The 15,447-nt window shown below is 38.2% G+C and overlaps 1 protein-coding gene across 1 annotated transcript in view; it reads left to right on the forward strand.

Annotated features, from left to right (window-relative positions):
• The first annotated feature begins 7,453 nt into the window (after window positions 1-7,453).
• LOC126284773 (checkpoint protein HUS1-like) overlaps window positions 7,454-15,447 on the forward strand; it is a 30,834-nt gene continuing 22,840 nt past the window's right edge. The window contains exons 1-4 of the mRNA XM_049983934.1: window positions 7,454-7,615; window positions 7,705-7,908; window positions 7,982-8,091; window positions 8,236-8,331. Coding sequence (XP_049839891.1) covers window positions 7,564-7,615; window positions 7,705-7,908; window positions 7,982-8,091; window positions 8,236-8,331 — 462 coding nt within the window. The 5' untranslated portion in view covers window positions 7,454-7,563. The remainder of the gene's footprint in view (window positions 7,616-7,704; window positions 7,909-7,981; window positions 8,092-8,235; window positions 8,332-15,447) is intronic.

The following is a 15,447-nucleotide window of genomic DNA, read 5'->3' on the forward strand; positions in this document are numbered from 1 at the left end:
ACACATTTCTTCAGTCTACTCAACATCTGCAGAGCTAGTTGCCATATAAACTTGTACTACTGTGTTAGGCATGGGCTTCATGTGTATCTACAGTAATGCATTCACTATGCTGTTCATAGTAGCTTACCCATGCTCCTATTTTTTTTATTCATTATTAAACCTCCTCCTGCATTACTCCATCTTGAGTTTGTATTTACAACCCTTTATTCACGTGACCTGAAGTCTTGTTGCTCCTACCACCGACCGTCACTAATTCCCACTATACCTAACTTCAACCCACCCATTTCCCTTTTAAAATTTTATTACTTACCTGCCCGATTAAGGGATCTGACGTTACATGTTCCAATTTGTAGCAAGCCATCTCCCGAATGGAATGCCATGCCCGAATGGAATCTCCCGGTAACCATCTCCTCCTGAGTATTCCCCACCTGGAGATCTGAATGGAAGATTATTTTCCTCCAGAATATTTTACCCGAGAGGTAAAGCTGCATGCCCTTGGGAAAAATTTTAGTTGCAGTTTCCCCTTGCTTTCAGCCATTTGCAGAATCCATCAACAAGGATGTTTTGGTTAATGTTACAAGGTCATAGCAGTCAATCATCCAGACTGTTGCTCTTGTAACTACTGAAAAGGCTGCTGCCCTTCTCAAGGAACCACACACTTGTCTGGGTTCTCAACAGATACCCCTCTGTTGTGGTTTCACCTACAGCACACAATTCCCCCACCAACGAAAATCTACATTATTCGTGGGGGAGTATCTCTATAGCATGCCCTACTCGAAAGTTTTAACATTTTCGCTGGCCACAGTTGCCGAGCGGTTTTAGGCCCTTCAGTCTGGAACCGCATAACCTCTACACTCGCAGGTTCGAATCCTGCCTCAAGCATGGATGTGTGTGATGTCCTTAGGTTAGTTAGGTTTAAGTAGTTCTAAGTTCTAGGGGACTGTTGTCCTCAGATGTTAAGTCCCATAGTGCTCTGAGCCATTTTAACCATTAACATTTTCGTAGCAGGGAAAATATTAATTTTTAAACATGAAACTAGCAATTTTCAGTTATTGTAATAGCTGTGTTTGCTTTAAATGATGCTTGGTACGATACAGAATAATCTTTTAAATTAATAGAAAGGCAAAACATCGATGTCTGTGAGACCACAGAAATCACATGTTTACATTGTCCACTTTTAGGACAGTGTGGCACTTATCGCCAGAGAAAATCAGTTCCCCCTTCGCACCTGTTTTTTCTTCCAAAACAATGCAGACTTTCTTCTCCTCAGTTATGCTTTGACATTAAATATGCACTATATCATTTTTGCTACTTTTTCTGATTTTAACAATATTTTATTACTGCATGGAACATGTATAACCAAAACAGTATTTTTAACTTAACTTACACAGTGGGTTAGTTTAGGTTAGCACTCCCAATTGTGTTGTGGGTAATGGGGCTCCATTTGCAATAGTCTTGGTACACAACAAAGAACATTCCACTGAATGTTATGCACTGCCTATCTTGTAGTTTTATCTGCACCACAGTAGCAAACAGACTGTTGCCCGGTATAGCCTTATTGTAAGGCAGTGCCTCTGAAAAGATACTAATACCACGAATATTTGTGGTTGTCAGTTTTGAAGGAGCAGTTTAACTTTATTCTTTCAGAAGTTATTTAACTGTTACTCAAATGATCTTGTGTTATTACTGCTAAATTTGAATGTTCTTCTTGAAGTCAAGATAGATACAAGCTGTGAAATCCTTACACAGTACAATGGTTACCAACTTTAAAATTTTGCAGCTACATATTACTAAAACTTGGATAACTGAACATTATGTAAAAGAAATCTCCAAATCTGAAGCTTTACGTGACATAGCAATATGACCAGATAATTTGGTATCAACACTAATAAATTTGAAATTGAGTTTCAAAAGTATATACTTCTGTGACAATGTTTCTTTGCAATGAATCTGAAATTATTTTGACCATCTTTTGAGCGTTGAAAATTATTTATACAAAACTGGTGAGGAATTTAGGATTTAGTTAGTTACTATATGATAGTGACTTTAATAAAAACTTCAGAATAAAACTTAATATAATGAGTAATTAAACATGACACTTTTGTCTGAAGTATCCATTACATTTCTCATTACTTGGGTTAAATAAAAAGTCTTGCCTCAATTATTGCAGTCTATGCAGTGATGTATGTGATTCTTGCAGAATGATAGCTCGGTAGACTCTTCACATCTCCAGTGAAATGTAACAAATAATTCGTCACTATGGTGCTGCTTATGATAGCCATTTTCCTTTAACTTGCTCTGACTGCTGATTCCATCTTACATAAATGTTGGATATTCTTGCTGTCCAAAAACCTCTATTTCAGGAGTCGACTTTAAGACACAAAGGCCACTGTCACACCAACTTTCACTAGTACAAGCATAAGCAACGTTTTAGCATCTACAGTACTGTTGAATCGCCAGGCATAGCGCAACCATGTATGTACACATGCTACCTCGCTGCAACTACCATATTTTCGTTTTGTTCCATTCTTTCCATCGAACCACTAGCGCCAAGGTTATCTATACAATAGCCAGTTGAAAACCCAAACTGGATACCCAGCTTTCTTACATACACTGTAAAAATGAATATACACTTTTAAATAACTTATGAATATTAAAATTAATAAGTTTATAAAAAAAATACCTTGTAACGTTTTTGGGTTCTTTAAACAATATATACTACTTAATTTGTTTTTTTACAACTTCTCAGAGACCTTCAACATAGTTCGTATACATTGATAACCTTAACATAATTAGAAAACATCGATAATTTTGTGTCGACTTTTGTATTCAAAATTTAAATGAGAATTTTTATTAAATTTTGTATGTAAATTAAGCAGTTACATTACACAATGTTAACTACCTCCACATAAATCGCTACAAATCAATGTTCTAACACACTGTTTATATGTGAACCAAGGCTGCAAAAATACATTCAGTAATCACACTGTCTGAGCACTTATCAAAGAAAGTACATTCTAGAGCTAGCAGTTGTGAACTTTGTATCATAACAACTTTTCACATCTGTTGACAACATATAGTTATAGGTGATGACATAGTCACAACGTGCAAGGAACAAGATAGCAGAATTTATTGGTAACAGAAGAGCATGAAAATACATATGTTATCTGTTCTAAAGGTTTCACACACACACACATACAGAACACGACAGCAGGAATCTTACATGTTACTTTGTTCATGTATACATTGCATCTAATCTTACCCCTATCAGTCTACATCTGCTCATCTCTTCACTAATCTATACAGGCTGTTATAAAAAGGTACGGCCAAACTTTCAGGAAACATTCCTCACACACAAAGAAAGAAAATATGTTGTGTGGACATGAGTCCGAAAACGCTTACTTTCAGTGTTAGAGCTCATTTTATTACTACTCTTAAAATCATATTAACCATGGAATGGAAACACACAGCAACAGAACGTACCAGCGTGACTTCAAACACTTTGTTACAGGAAATGTTCAAAATGTCCTCCGTTAGCTAGGATACATGCATCCACCCTCCATCGTATGGAATCCCTTATGCGCTGATGCAGCCCTGGAGAATGGCATATTCTATCACAGCCATCCACAATACGAGCACGAAGAGTCTCTACATGTGGTACCGGGGTTGCGTAGACAAGAGCTTTCAAATGCCCCCATAAATGAAAGTCAAGAGGGTTGAGGTCAGGAGAGCGTGGAGGCCATGGAATTGGTCCGACTCTACCAATCCATCGGTCACCGAATGAAATCATGATAACGTGCTCCATTGAGCATAGGTGGAAGAACATGGGGCCCAATCAAGACATCACCAACAATGCCTGTCCAAATGTTTACAGAAAATCTGTGTTGATGACGTGATCAATTGCGTGCGGGTTCTCGTCAGCCCACACATGTTGATTGTGAAAATTTACAATTTGATCACGTTGGAATGAAGCCTCATCCGTAAAGAGAACATTTGCATTGAAATGAGGATTGACACATTGTTGGATGAACCATTCGCAGAAGTGTACCCGTGGAGGCCAATCAGCTGCTGATAGTGCCTGCACATGCTGTACATGGTACGGAAACAACTGGTTCTCCCGTAGCACTCTCCATACAGTGACGTGGTCAACGTTACCTTGTACAGCAGCAACTTCTCTGACGCTGACATTAGGGTTATCGTCAACTGCACAAAGGATTGCCTCGTCCACTACAGGTGTCCTCGTCGTTCTAGGTCTTCCCCAGCCGCGAGTCATAGGCTGGAATGTTCCATGCTTCCTAAGACGCCTATCAACTGCTTCGAACGTCTTCCTGTTGGGACACCTTCGTTCTGGAAATCTGTCTCGATACAAACGTACTGCACCACGGCTATTGCCCCGTGCCAAACCATACATCAAATGGGCATTTGCCTACTCCGCATTTGTAAACATTGCACTGACTGCAGAACCACGTTTGTGATGAACACTATCCTATTGATGCTATGTACTAATGTGCTTGATGCTAGTACTGTAGAGCAATGAGTCGCATGTCAACAGAAGCATTGAAGTCAACATTACCTTCCTTCAATTGGGCCAACTGGCAGTGAATCGAGGAAGTACAGTACATACTGACGAACGTAAAATAAGCTCTAACATGGAAATTAAGCATTTCCGGACACATGTCCACATAACATCTTTTCTTTATTTGTGTGTGAGGAATGTTCAAATGGCTCTGAGCACTATGGGACTCAACTGCTGTGGTCATTAGTCCACTAGAACTTAGAACTACTTAAACCTAACTAACCTAAGGACATCACACACATCCATGCCCGAGGCAGGATTCAAACCTGCGACCGTAGCAGTCGCACGGTTCCGGACTGCGCGCCTAGAACCGCGAGACTACCGCGGCCGGCTGAGGAATGTTTCCTGAAAGTTTGACCTTACATTTTTGTAACACCCTGTATATCTATTTTAGTGTCAGTTGCACAATCCAGGGTTAGGTAACTGGGGAGTAGGCTAGCCATGGGTTAAATTGGTGTGCATGTTGTATGGCTCTATTTTATTCCCTGGCTTTGCTAGGTTTCGCCAGGTATAAATTTCTTACATTTATATATGTAAGTTGCGAAAGTTGAAAAATGTTCTACTTTCTTGCATGATATCAATCCCCACAATTGTGTATGAACTTCAGCTACTGCTGGGGGGCAGACCTGCTCTCATTGTGCTCTAGTTTATTCCGCAGCACACATCCTGAATCGTTTCGTTATGTACATGGAAGGCTAGCATCATGACAGAATGATTGGCTTAGTGTTCAACTACGTAAATAAATGCTTTCTAAAGTGGGAAAACCTTCTTCAACAGTTTAATAGAAATTTCATTCTAATATTTAACAACTCCTTATATTCACGTATTTCTAACAGAGTAACACACCATGATCTGAAGTGATGGAATGGATTAAAAAGTATTTAAACTGAGGTTGGGAACATTCTGAGGTCTGTATTACTGCAAAATAGTCAATACTGTAAGGGTATTTTTTTATTTTAGTGCACTTATAACATTTTGTTGCTGTTGTCTTTGAGTGTAAATATAACTGTGAAATGGAAATTTATTAGTGGCTTAGAGATTTTAAATGATTCTGGACCTCATAAAAATCCCTTGTAAATATCACAGTGTTTGTATTGGCGCCATCATTGAGTATGACTGTTCTGCACATTAGTACAATGTCTGGTTACGAAATACAGTACGATACCGGTTTAAAAACGTGTATTTACAGCACCTATAACCTATCAGAACATTGACTAACTCTGAAAATCAAAATAAACTGAACTGTTGAGATAAACACAATTCATATTCAGTGTCTTATAGATAACATACAAATTCACAAATAGTGCTCTCCAGAATACAATATGCATATTGCAGTGACTGAAGTTCCCAGGTATTCCGGGTTATTTGTAAGTAATGCCACCTGCTACAACATCTTGTAGTAGTGTATTACACTCAAAAATATTACAAAATTGATTTTTATCATTTGAAAATGATTTTCGAACGAAATATCGTTGTCCAAAGATACCTTTATTATTAGTGTACTGGATGTTTTGAAATGATTCCTACTAGTGCGTATTTCCATACCAAACATCACTGGGTACTATCTATGGCCTTACGCCCTTTGGATGTGATCTATGGCTCTACTCCCATGAACGACATCGTACAAGAAAGACAAATGCCTTTTAACTTTAGTAACACAATCTAACACACACACAGTCGCAAATTGTTACAGTCTGACACCTGGTGCAACACTAACGCCCCTACCGGTGAGAAAGCCGTAAGATTAATGTCTGCGTTTAATTCTTTTTCTAATTAATTAGCGAAAACGTTCTGAAACTTTAATGTTACAAACATTATTAAATTAATAAGAGACATGAATTATAATGAAATAAATGTGAAAACAGGCGAATCTCACTGAGTCTGTGACGTAACCACAACTTATGGATGAAATACTTTCGAATATGTGAGTAACTGCAGCTTACTCCACTAGACACAAGAGAATATAAGCACATAAGTCATGCATGAGAAGCATATATAATATTTTTTTGTTGTCTGTTCTTATTATCACAGGCACTTTCCTTGACATTTAGCAGCTTAGTAGGGAGCCTAACGTTTCGCAAAGACTCGTCTTCCTAATACGTGAATATTTTTTGTAAATGTAATAACATTTGATTTAAATGCGGATGTGTTGAAGATTCTTGCCGTTTGGAGCTCAGATGCAACAACAGTTTTGGAGTTGGTTTCTCCTTTGTGGGGAAACAGATTTATTGCTTTTGTTCTTTTATTACCACTTCTCTGTAGTTTTTTCCTTCAGTTTCAGCTGTGGCGTATTATCTCGTACGTTAAAAAAGTAAGTATTGTATTCCATACATGTTTTCTATGTTCCACATTCCGTGATTTCGCTGGAAGTCTAGTGAAGATAACTTCACATTCCGGAAGATATATATGATGTCTTTCTGCAAATGGTCTGGTCTCCTGCTGTTCACGAGCATTTTTTTTTTTTCTTAAAAGAACACCAGTTTCTCCAGTAAATAGCTGTAAGTTACAAGAAAATTATGAATGAACATGCGTGTTATGTAGCGGTTCACACCTCCTACGGTCCTTAGGAAACCTTCAAAAAAGACAGATGTGCTATCTTCTTCTTCTTCTTGTTACTGCAACTTATTGGGCTAAAGACGCTCCCGTTCGTAAAAGACATTCAGCAGACCAATACAAACAATTACAATTCTCTTTCACTTTCACAAAATTACGCTGAACTCAACAGTGTAACTCCCCGGCCGACTATCGGGCTGTTACCACAGTGGGTAACAAGAAAGAGAGGTACTGTCGCGGCATTTGTGTGTGTGTAACTCTTTCTAACTCGTTCGTATCGATCTGACGGTCGACGTCATTACAAACCCGTAAGCATCGCTTCGACATTGATACACTTTGACCAACTGAAGCGGGTGTTCAAAGCATCATGAAGGTTATGTTTACTTTCGATAATGGCTGAAAGTGCGCACTAATGTACGAAACACACAAGAAATATGAAGTTCAGGGGTAAGATGACGGAGGTATTATGTATAAAGCAGTTTTCAAGTGAGTAAAGTTAGCTTAATGAGATACCATTGCATAATCTATATGGTAGGATCTTTTATTAATTCTTTCTGCACAATTCTTCATAACAGATATAATCGGAGCCTTGGCAAAACTGGCGAAAGACTGCAAGTTGCGAATAACACCGGACAAGATATTTTTCACTGTGTCGGATGGTTCGACTCTGGAGCGACCATTGGCATATTGTATTATAGAACAGGCCCATTTCTTCAACGAGTATACAGTGGTCGGTGTCTCCAACACACACAACATGATATGTTTAATTTTTTCGCCAGGTAAGAATGCCGACAGTAAGTATTCTTACTATGTCATTTAATCAGAATGTTAACAGCAGTTCCCTTGTTTCAGACCTACTGGCGCGGGCTACGGCCAACTTGAGGACATCAGCGAGTACTAAATCAGTGAAAATGAAACTGACCAACAAAATGTCACCTTGCCTCACTTTTGAGATAGAATCGGTAATTTAGGAAACTTTTCGCATTTGTTTTCGATGACTAATAATGATGTTCTTATTCTTAGTATCGAAAATTTGTCACGTAAAGGTTTAAGAGTGTGTTTTGCAGAGAGTATTGTAAATCTAATCCGGTCCCTTTTTTTTCTAGGGACAATCACGGCTTTGTGTACACGACATTCCTGTGACTGTTGTCCCACGGAGACAGTGGGGGAGCCTTGAAGACCCTGTCCTGCCAACTTTTGATGTATGCCACTGTTTGTTTTATTTCCATCTTATTAAGGTTTAGTTACTTACAGTATTTGTGATCAGCTTTTCAGTTTCGTTGAACCTGTTTGCTCTTAAAAGAATCAAAAATGTCACTAGGCCTAAATAATTTACGAAGGATAGTAATTTTATTGTATTATTTTCTCGGGCTTTAGAAATCAGTTGTATTCAGAGAGTCATATTGTAGTTCCCTTCAAGTATTTGTATCTTATTTGTGTTGTTTATTGTCATTGTGACCATTGGAAGGAATGTCACCGGGCTGACAAATGCCTTAACAAATGAGTTAAGCTCCACTGATCGTAGCATTATGTTCTTGGCATTTGTATGCAGACAACAATAGCATGCCAAAAGATAAAACAGTGTGATAATACTGAGATGAACAATGTGCATAAAAGTTGTAATTTAAAATAGTCCTTACTGCAAGTAATTTAATGAGGGCCAAGAGGAATGTTAGATACAAGTTGTCAACTTTGCCTAGTGACATAGCTTTAGTGGCCACTGTCACGTCTCCTTTTGGCGCATATATTCACAGTTCTATTGTTAGTTGGAAGGTAACAGTGTGGTTGTAAGTTGGCAAAGCCAACAAATGTGATTCTGAAAACACCTGGTTGTGGCAACAGACTGGTCTGTAACTTTGCAACGTTTGCCATGTGTTCCCTATCTCCTTGATCCATGCCAATGACTTGTATCAAACATTCCTGTTATCCATTTGCTGATTTATTATGTGATTATTTTATCTCCCCTAACACAGTGACTAGTCTGTAGCAATTACATTGAGGAATCCATCTTTATGAGAATAGAATGCTGTACAGCTGCAGGCTATATTACTGTTTAAAAACCCATAGATATTCCGAATAAATTGATGTTATTGCATTAATTTTGTGAAAATGACTACTCTGTTTCCTTTGACTGAGTAGGTGTACTAGGTAAATAGCAAAACTTTAAAAAGTAAAATAGAAATTGACAAAAAACATCGATAGAAATATCTGTTAAACCCTACTTCTGTTTAGAAATGTCTCTTATTCACACTGTTTTAATGCAGCGTGTTCTGTTGCATTACATGCATGAAGTAGTGTGAGCATAATTCTCAACCACAATACATAAAATACATAGCATGTTTCTGGAGTAAGCAGAAATAGGAGTCGGCAGTATAGCGAGAGCTTCTTATTAATACAGAGGGCTCTTGCCTTTGGTTAACATAGACCTTGACACTTTCCACATCACTAAAGATTTTTCTGCTAAACTTAATCTACTTGGAACACAACGAATAAAGTAATTAATTTACAAACAATGGAAAATCCAGGATAGAACAATGACTCACAACCACCCAGGAATGGAGTAACTGAATCACATTCTCTGCCAGGGTTTCTACCACCTCTCATTGTTATTCCACTGCCCACTGAACCCACACAATGTTGTTCTCCATCCCTACATAACCCATGCTCCGAACCCCTTGCCTCATGGTCCCCTGTAATGGACTTTGATGCAAGACCTATCCCATACATCCTCCCATGACCACCTACTCCAGGCTGGTCACAAGCATCGACTATCCCATCAAAGGCAGGGCTACCTGTGAAATCAGTCATGTGATCAAGAATCTCAGCTGCAACCACTGTGCTGCATTCTTTGTGGGCATGATAGCCAACAAGATGTCTGTCCACATGAATGATCACTAACAAATTCTGGCCAGAAAAAAGCTTGACCACGCAGTTGGTGAGCACACTGCCCAATACAATGTTCTTCATTTTAATGGCTGCAACGCAGCCTGTGCCACCTGGATCCTTCCTACTAGCAGCAGCGCTTCTGAATTGCTCTGGTGGAACTCTTCCTGCAGTATATCTTACATTCCCATTCCCCTCATGGCCTCAGTGTCCTACAATCATCTGTTCCCACAAGCAGCACTTGACCGTGCTCCACCCCTACCGTGCTATCTATGCCCAACCCACCCCAGCCTCCTCCTCCTCCCCCTCCCCCCCCCCCCCCCCCCCATATTGATTCTCCCATCATGTGCTGCTGTTTGTAGTCTGGCCCAGTAGCCAGAGTCACTGTTTTTTGTGTGTGTGTGTGTTTTATTTTGCATAATTAACGTGTCTAAAACACGCACACGTACACACACCTGTGTTTTGGTGGCTGCCTGCCACAAAATATGCGTAATCTAGCGCAAAAAGTGTTTCTCTGGAAACTAGCTAAATTTTCAGTTTTCTTTTTGTGCCTTTTGATGATTCAACACCTCAGCTATTCAGTTACTTTTACTTCTTATATGATTTATATTGTGTTCTACACTTTAAAGCATAGTATGCGTAGAGCTGTGTAGCAGTTAAACATTTAGAAAAAACACGAAGTAACTTGTAAAAAATTGGCTGTTTCCCTTGATTCACTTTTGCATCTACATCTATACTCTGCAAACCACTGTCAGATGTATGGTAGAAGTTGCATCCCATTGTACCAGTTATTATGGTTTCTTCGTGTTCCAACCATGCATGGGAAAACTGACTGTTTCAATGCTTCTGTGAGTGTAGTAATTATTGTAATATTATCATCATGACCCCTGTGTGAACAATACATATAGGGTTGTATTATATCACTAGAATAATCCTTTAAAGCTGGTTCTTGAATATTTGTTAATAAACTTTCTTGGGTGGGCTTAAGACTGTCCTCAAAAGTCTGCCAGTTCAGCTCCTTAAGTATCTTTGTGACACTCCCATGAAGTAAACACACTAGTGACCATTCATGTTGCCCTTCTCTGTAAATGTTCAATATCATCTGTTAGTCCTATTTGGTTCGGGTCTCACACACTTAAGCAATATTGTAGACCCAATAACACGAGCGATTTGTAAGCAATCTCTTTTGTAGACTTTATATCCTTTTATGTACTGACTTTCTAATGAATAGTAGTAAGATATGGATTTTCACCAGCAGCTACAGTAACTAACCACACTTAGATGGACATAATATTAGTTATTTGGAGATGATGAGGCTCACACAGGATAGAGTACCATCGAGGCTGCATCAAACCAGCCTTCATTCTGAAGACCACAACACAGACACAACATGCCTCTATGCTCTATGATGGTGGATTTTAGCATTTAATTTGCAACAGCCTTGTGGTGGCATTTGGTTACTGCTGTCATTAGACCTGTAATTAAGATCAAGGTTAAGTATGTGTTATTACCTGTCAACATAAGTACAAAACATCTTAATTACAGATCCGATTATGGCTTTCACCATGATCATGGACTCCATTAGGAAATTTATTTCTTTTATTAATAAAGTCATCATTAATTTATTGGTCAGAGAGGAACAAAACACAGGTATTACTAAAAACAGTGAGTTGCTCTTTACTGAAAATTTGGAACTGATCCTTTACTGGTACGGTAGAGCCCTGGTATTTCAAGGTTCTGTGTAATTCGAGCTGGTCTTAATAAAATTAAAATTTGATGTAGAACTAGAGAAAAAGTCCGTTCTAATATGTTGTGCACATGTGCATATTACACACTTTCGAATGCATTACATTTTGAACTTACTTTCAACTTTCAGTGTACAGTACAGGTAAAACTGTCCCACATAGAGCTCTTGTTCATAATGCACAGAAACAACCTTAGCCTCAGGCTGCTAATGCATTTCTATAACTAATGGACAGGTACTGTTAGGTATTGAGGAGTGGGATGCTCTTTGTTTGTGGAACCAACACTAATTGAGACTGCTTGACAATCAGATGTACAGTGCATACCATTGTTACTGTTGAACCTTACTAGCACCAGTGTTCATTAAAGTACAGTATGCCTAACTAACAATACAGTACACATTTTACAACATTGACTGACTGTTGTTGTGTGTACTATAGTTGGTTGTGTAGTAACAGCAGCACTGTCGTGAACCCATCTGTCTCACATTAATTTTAAAGTTTTTTTATGTATGTACAGTGTACTGTATGTATGTAATTTTATGCATTTTAGTGTTTTAATTCACACATTGCAGTGAGTGGTAGATGTAAGAGAAAATTTGAGCCATTGAACGTAAAGTCAGTAAAGCACTTTCCCACATAAGGCAAAGGTCCCAAGTTTGAGTCTATCTCCGGCACACAATTTTCATATCAGTGCACTCTCCGCTGTGGAATGAAAATTTTATTCTGTGAAACTGGATGCTTTGAAAGGACCAAAAGAGAAATATGAAAAAGTCTTGTTGCTATGGAGTTGGTGAAATGACAGTTAGAGATTGACATTGAAACAGAGACAAAATTGAGAAGTTTTCATCGGGCAAGTGTTTTATTTCATCATATGAGGAAGTCAGTGAAGAAATCTGAGTATGAAAAAAAATGAGTGAAGCTTGTTTCGTTTTTACCCAACAAAGACGAAACAGAAATCTAATTTCAGGGCCTGTTCTGCAAGAAAAAGCTGATTTATGAGTGAAAGGATGGCGAAGAAGATTTTACTGCAAGTTCAGGATGGTTGTAGAAGTGGAAGAAGTAATATGGCATAAGGAAGCTTGAAATTTGTGATTGAAAACTTTCTGCAGATTCTCAGTCTGTTACAAATATTTGTGAGAAATTAAGAAAAATCATAAAAGAAGATAACCTTATCCAACCAACTGGATAATTGTGGCGAAACAGGGCTAAATTATACAATGCTTCCATCTACAGCTATAGCCTCAAAAGAAGAAAAGGCTGCCCGTGGCTACAAAAAACTTAAAGGAGGTCAACAGTTCTTGCTGCATCAAATGCAAGTGGAGACCATAAACTGAAGCTGCTGGTAACAGGGAAGCCTCGAGCTTTAAAAAATATCACTACTTCTGCATTGCCCATGACATATGTTCACCAAAAATGCTCGTGTGGACAAAAATATTTTTAACAAGTGGTTTTATGGCAATTTTGTTCCAGAGACTGCCTTTGAGAGCAGTCTCAATACTTGACAACATTGCTTCACACCCCAATGAGGAAGAATTACAATGTTATAGTATGTCCGCATTATTGTTATACCCCCCTCCCCCCCCTAGCATGACAAGTTAAATGCAGTCGGTAGACCAAGTTGTTTTACAGTGCTTGGAAAAAGGTATCGTCGTCATTTGCTTCGGGTGCTTCTACAAACAACAGAAGGTGAAGGGACCATCAAAGAACTTCTAAAAAACAATGATAGCTGATTGATGGTCTGAAATAAAGGTGGAGGCATTGAAAAGTTTTGGAACCAGATTTTATGGAATGAAACAGATACCTACATTACAGACGAAGATGAGTTACGGTTGGCAGAACTTATTTAATGACAAAGCTTGCTGGATCTGAAAATGTGAATGCGTGTGATGTTTAGGAATGGATGAATGGTTTGAAGTGACCAATCTTGCAATCGCTGAAATGGTTAGTGAACCTGCTGAAGACAGTGGTGATCTGGAATTGCACAAAAGAAACTGTACCAGTGATCACTCACACCAAGGTTTTGGCAGCACTAGATGTGGCACTGTGTTATATCGAAGAGCAAGCAGAAGCTACCACCACTGACACAATGCTTCTTAGAAAACGGCACAACATTGTTGCTAAAAAATGAAGCTCTATTTTAAAACAGAGGGCAACGGACTGTTTCTTTAAAATGTAACTTACATTTTTTGCAGCTTGGAAATTTGTACCTATTTATGTACATATAACACAGATAAGAACTGAATTGTTTTTTATTTTTAATGGCTATTGTGCTTATTAAACTTTTATTCATGATTTACCCTTTGATTTAGTGATAGTTAACTGATTTTTGTAATTTGAGATAGCCTCAGCCTCGGTTAGCTCAAATTACCATGGGATTTACTGTATTCCTTCATAGAAAGAAAGGGAGAAGTAGGTATGAACCACTCCTTCTAAATTATCAGCAAAAAGAAAAATAGAAATATCTTTACTCTCAACAGAATACCCGGCTGTGTCCTGATCCAAGTCAGTGAAAACCTGAAAATTGTGGCATCACATGTTGGCTTTGAGCTGTAACACCTTCAAACTGGTGGACATCCTTATTTCAAACTTATACAACATGGTGACCATGACGTCACTCATTGCACACAAAAAGACACATATAATACAAAATATAAATTGCAGAAACAAGATGAAACTAATAGGACAACCACATGAATTACAGGATTTCTAAAATATGTGGCAGTCCTAATAACAAAGAAACATCAAAACAGAGATGAACACAAAAAGAAGCCCACCAAATCTTTAGCAACCAACAAAACTGCACTAAGAAAAACCTGAAGATAAAAAACAAACCAACAGCAACACTGGTGTCAGAAATTTTCCTCAACCTTTATAACTCAAACAAAGTCCACTGCACCATGAATTGACACGCAGCTCCAAAAAGTTGTACCAGAAATTTCACTTGACCCGTAAAGCTCAAAATGAAACCCACGATATAGCTAAAATAATAATAATAATAGTGACCAGTCACATTCCATCATAATTACCTTCAACCAACAGTGCAACCCAAGAAATGCATAAAAAATTGTGTTAACACTAGTTTTGATACACAAGAAATACACAGTTATGCGCATATACTATACATACTGCAATTTAAAAAAAAAAAGCATATAAATGTGCTTCCCATCCAAAGTTAGCTGACACGCAGATATAGGGATACCAAAAATGTTTCAGCACAATCTTTCAAATGGCCTGTCTCAAACCAGGAAACAATCGAGCTACTATGCCATACATTGTCCTGCTGATGTCATATCCTGATGAAAGAGGCAGCGATTCAAATGTTCTCCAAAAATTTACAGCTTCACATACTCAGTAATTAGACCAAACAACTGTAGAAATGTAATATTAATCACATGCTGTCCCCCATTGTGGCATGCAGGGATCCACTCATGTAACACTTTGTAATACTCATGTAATACTTTGTTACATCCACAATTAACAAAATATGATACACGAAATTAAATGTCCAAGCATAAGCTACATACTGCACTAATGATTCTAAACCCAAAAATGACTATTGCCTACAAGTGCCAACCTCAAAATAACTCCGTAACAAACTGCCTGAAACTCTTACAATATCTCACAAACAGCACTCAAGCAGTCCAGTGAGTCATTAACAGGCTCACAAACCATTTAAAAACAAATGACCCA

This window comes from Schistocerca gregaria, chromosome 8, assembly GCF_023897955.1.
Source record: "Schistocerca gregaria isolate iqSchGreg1 chromosome 8, iqSchGreg1.2, whole genome shotgun sequence".
NCBI classification, from domain to species: domain Eukaryota; kingdom Metazoa; phylum Arthropoda; class Insecta; order Orthoptera; family Acrididae; genus Schistocerca; species Schistocerca gregaria.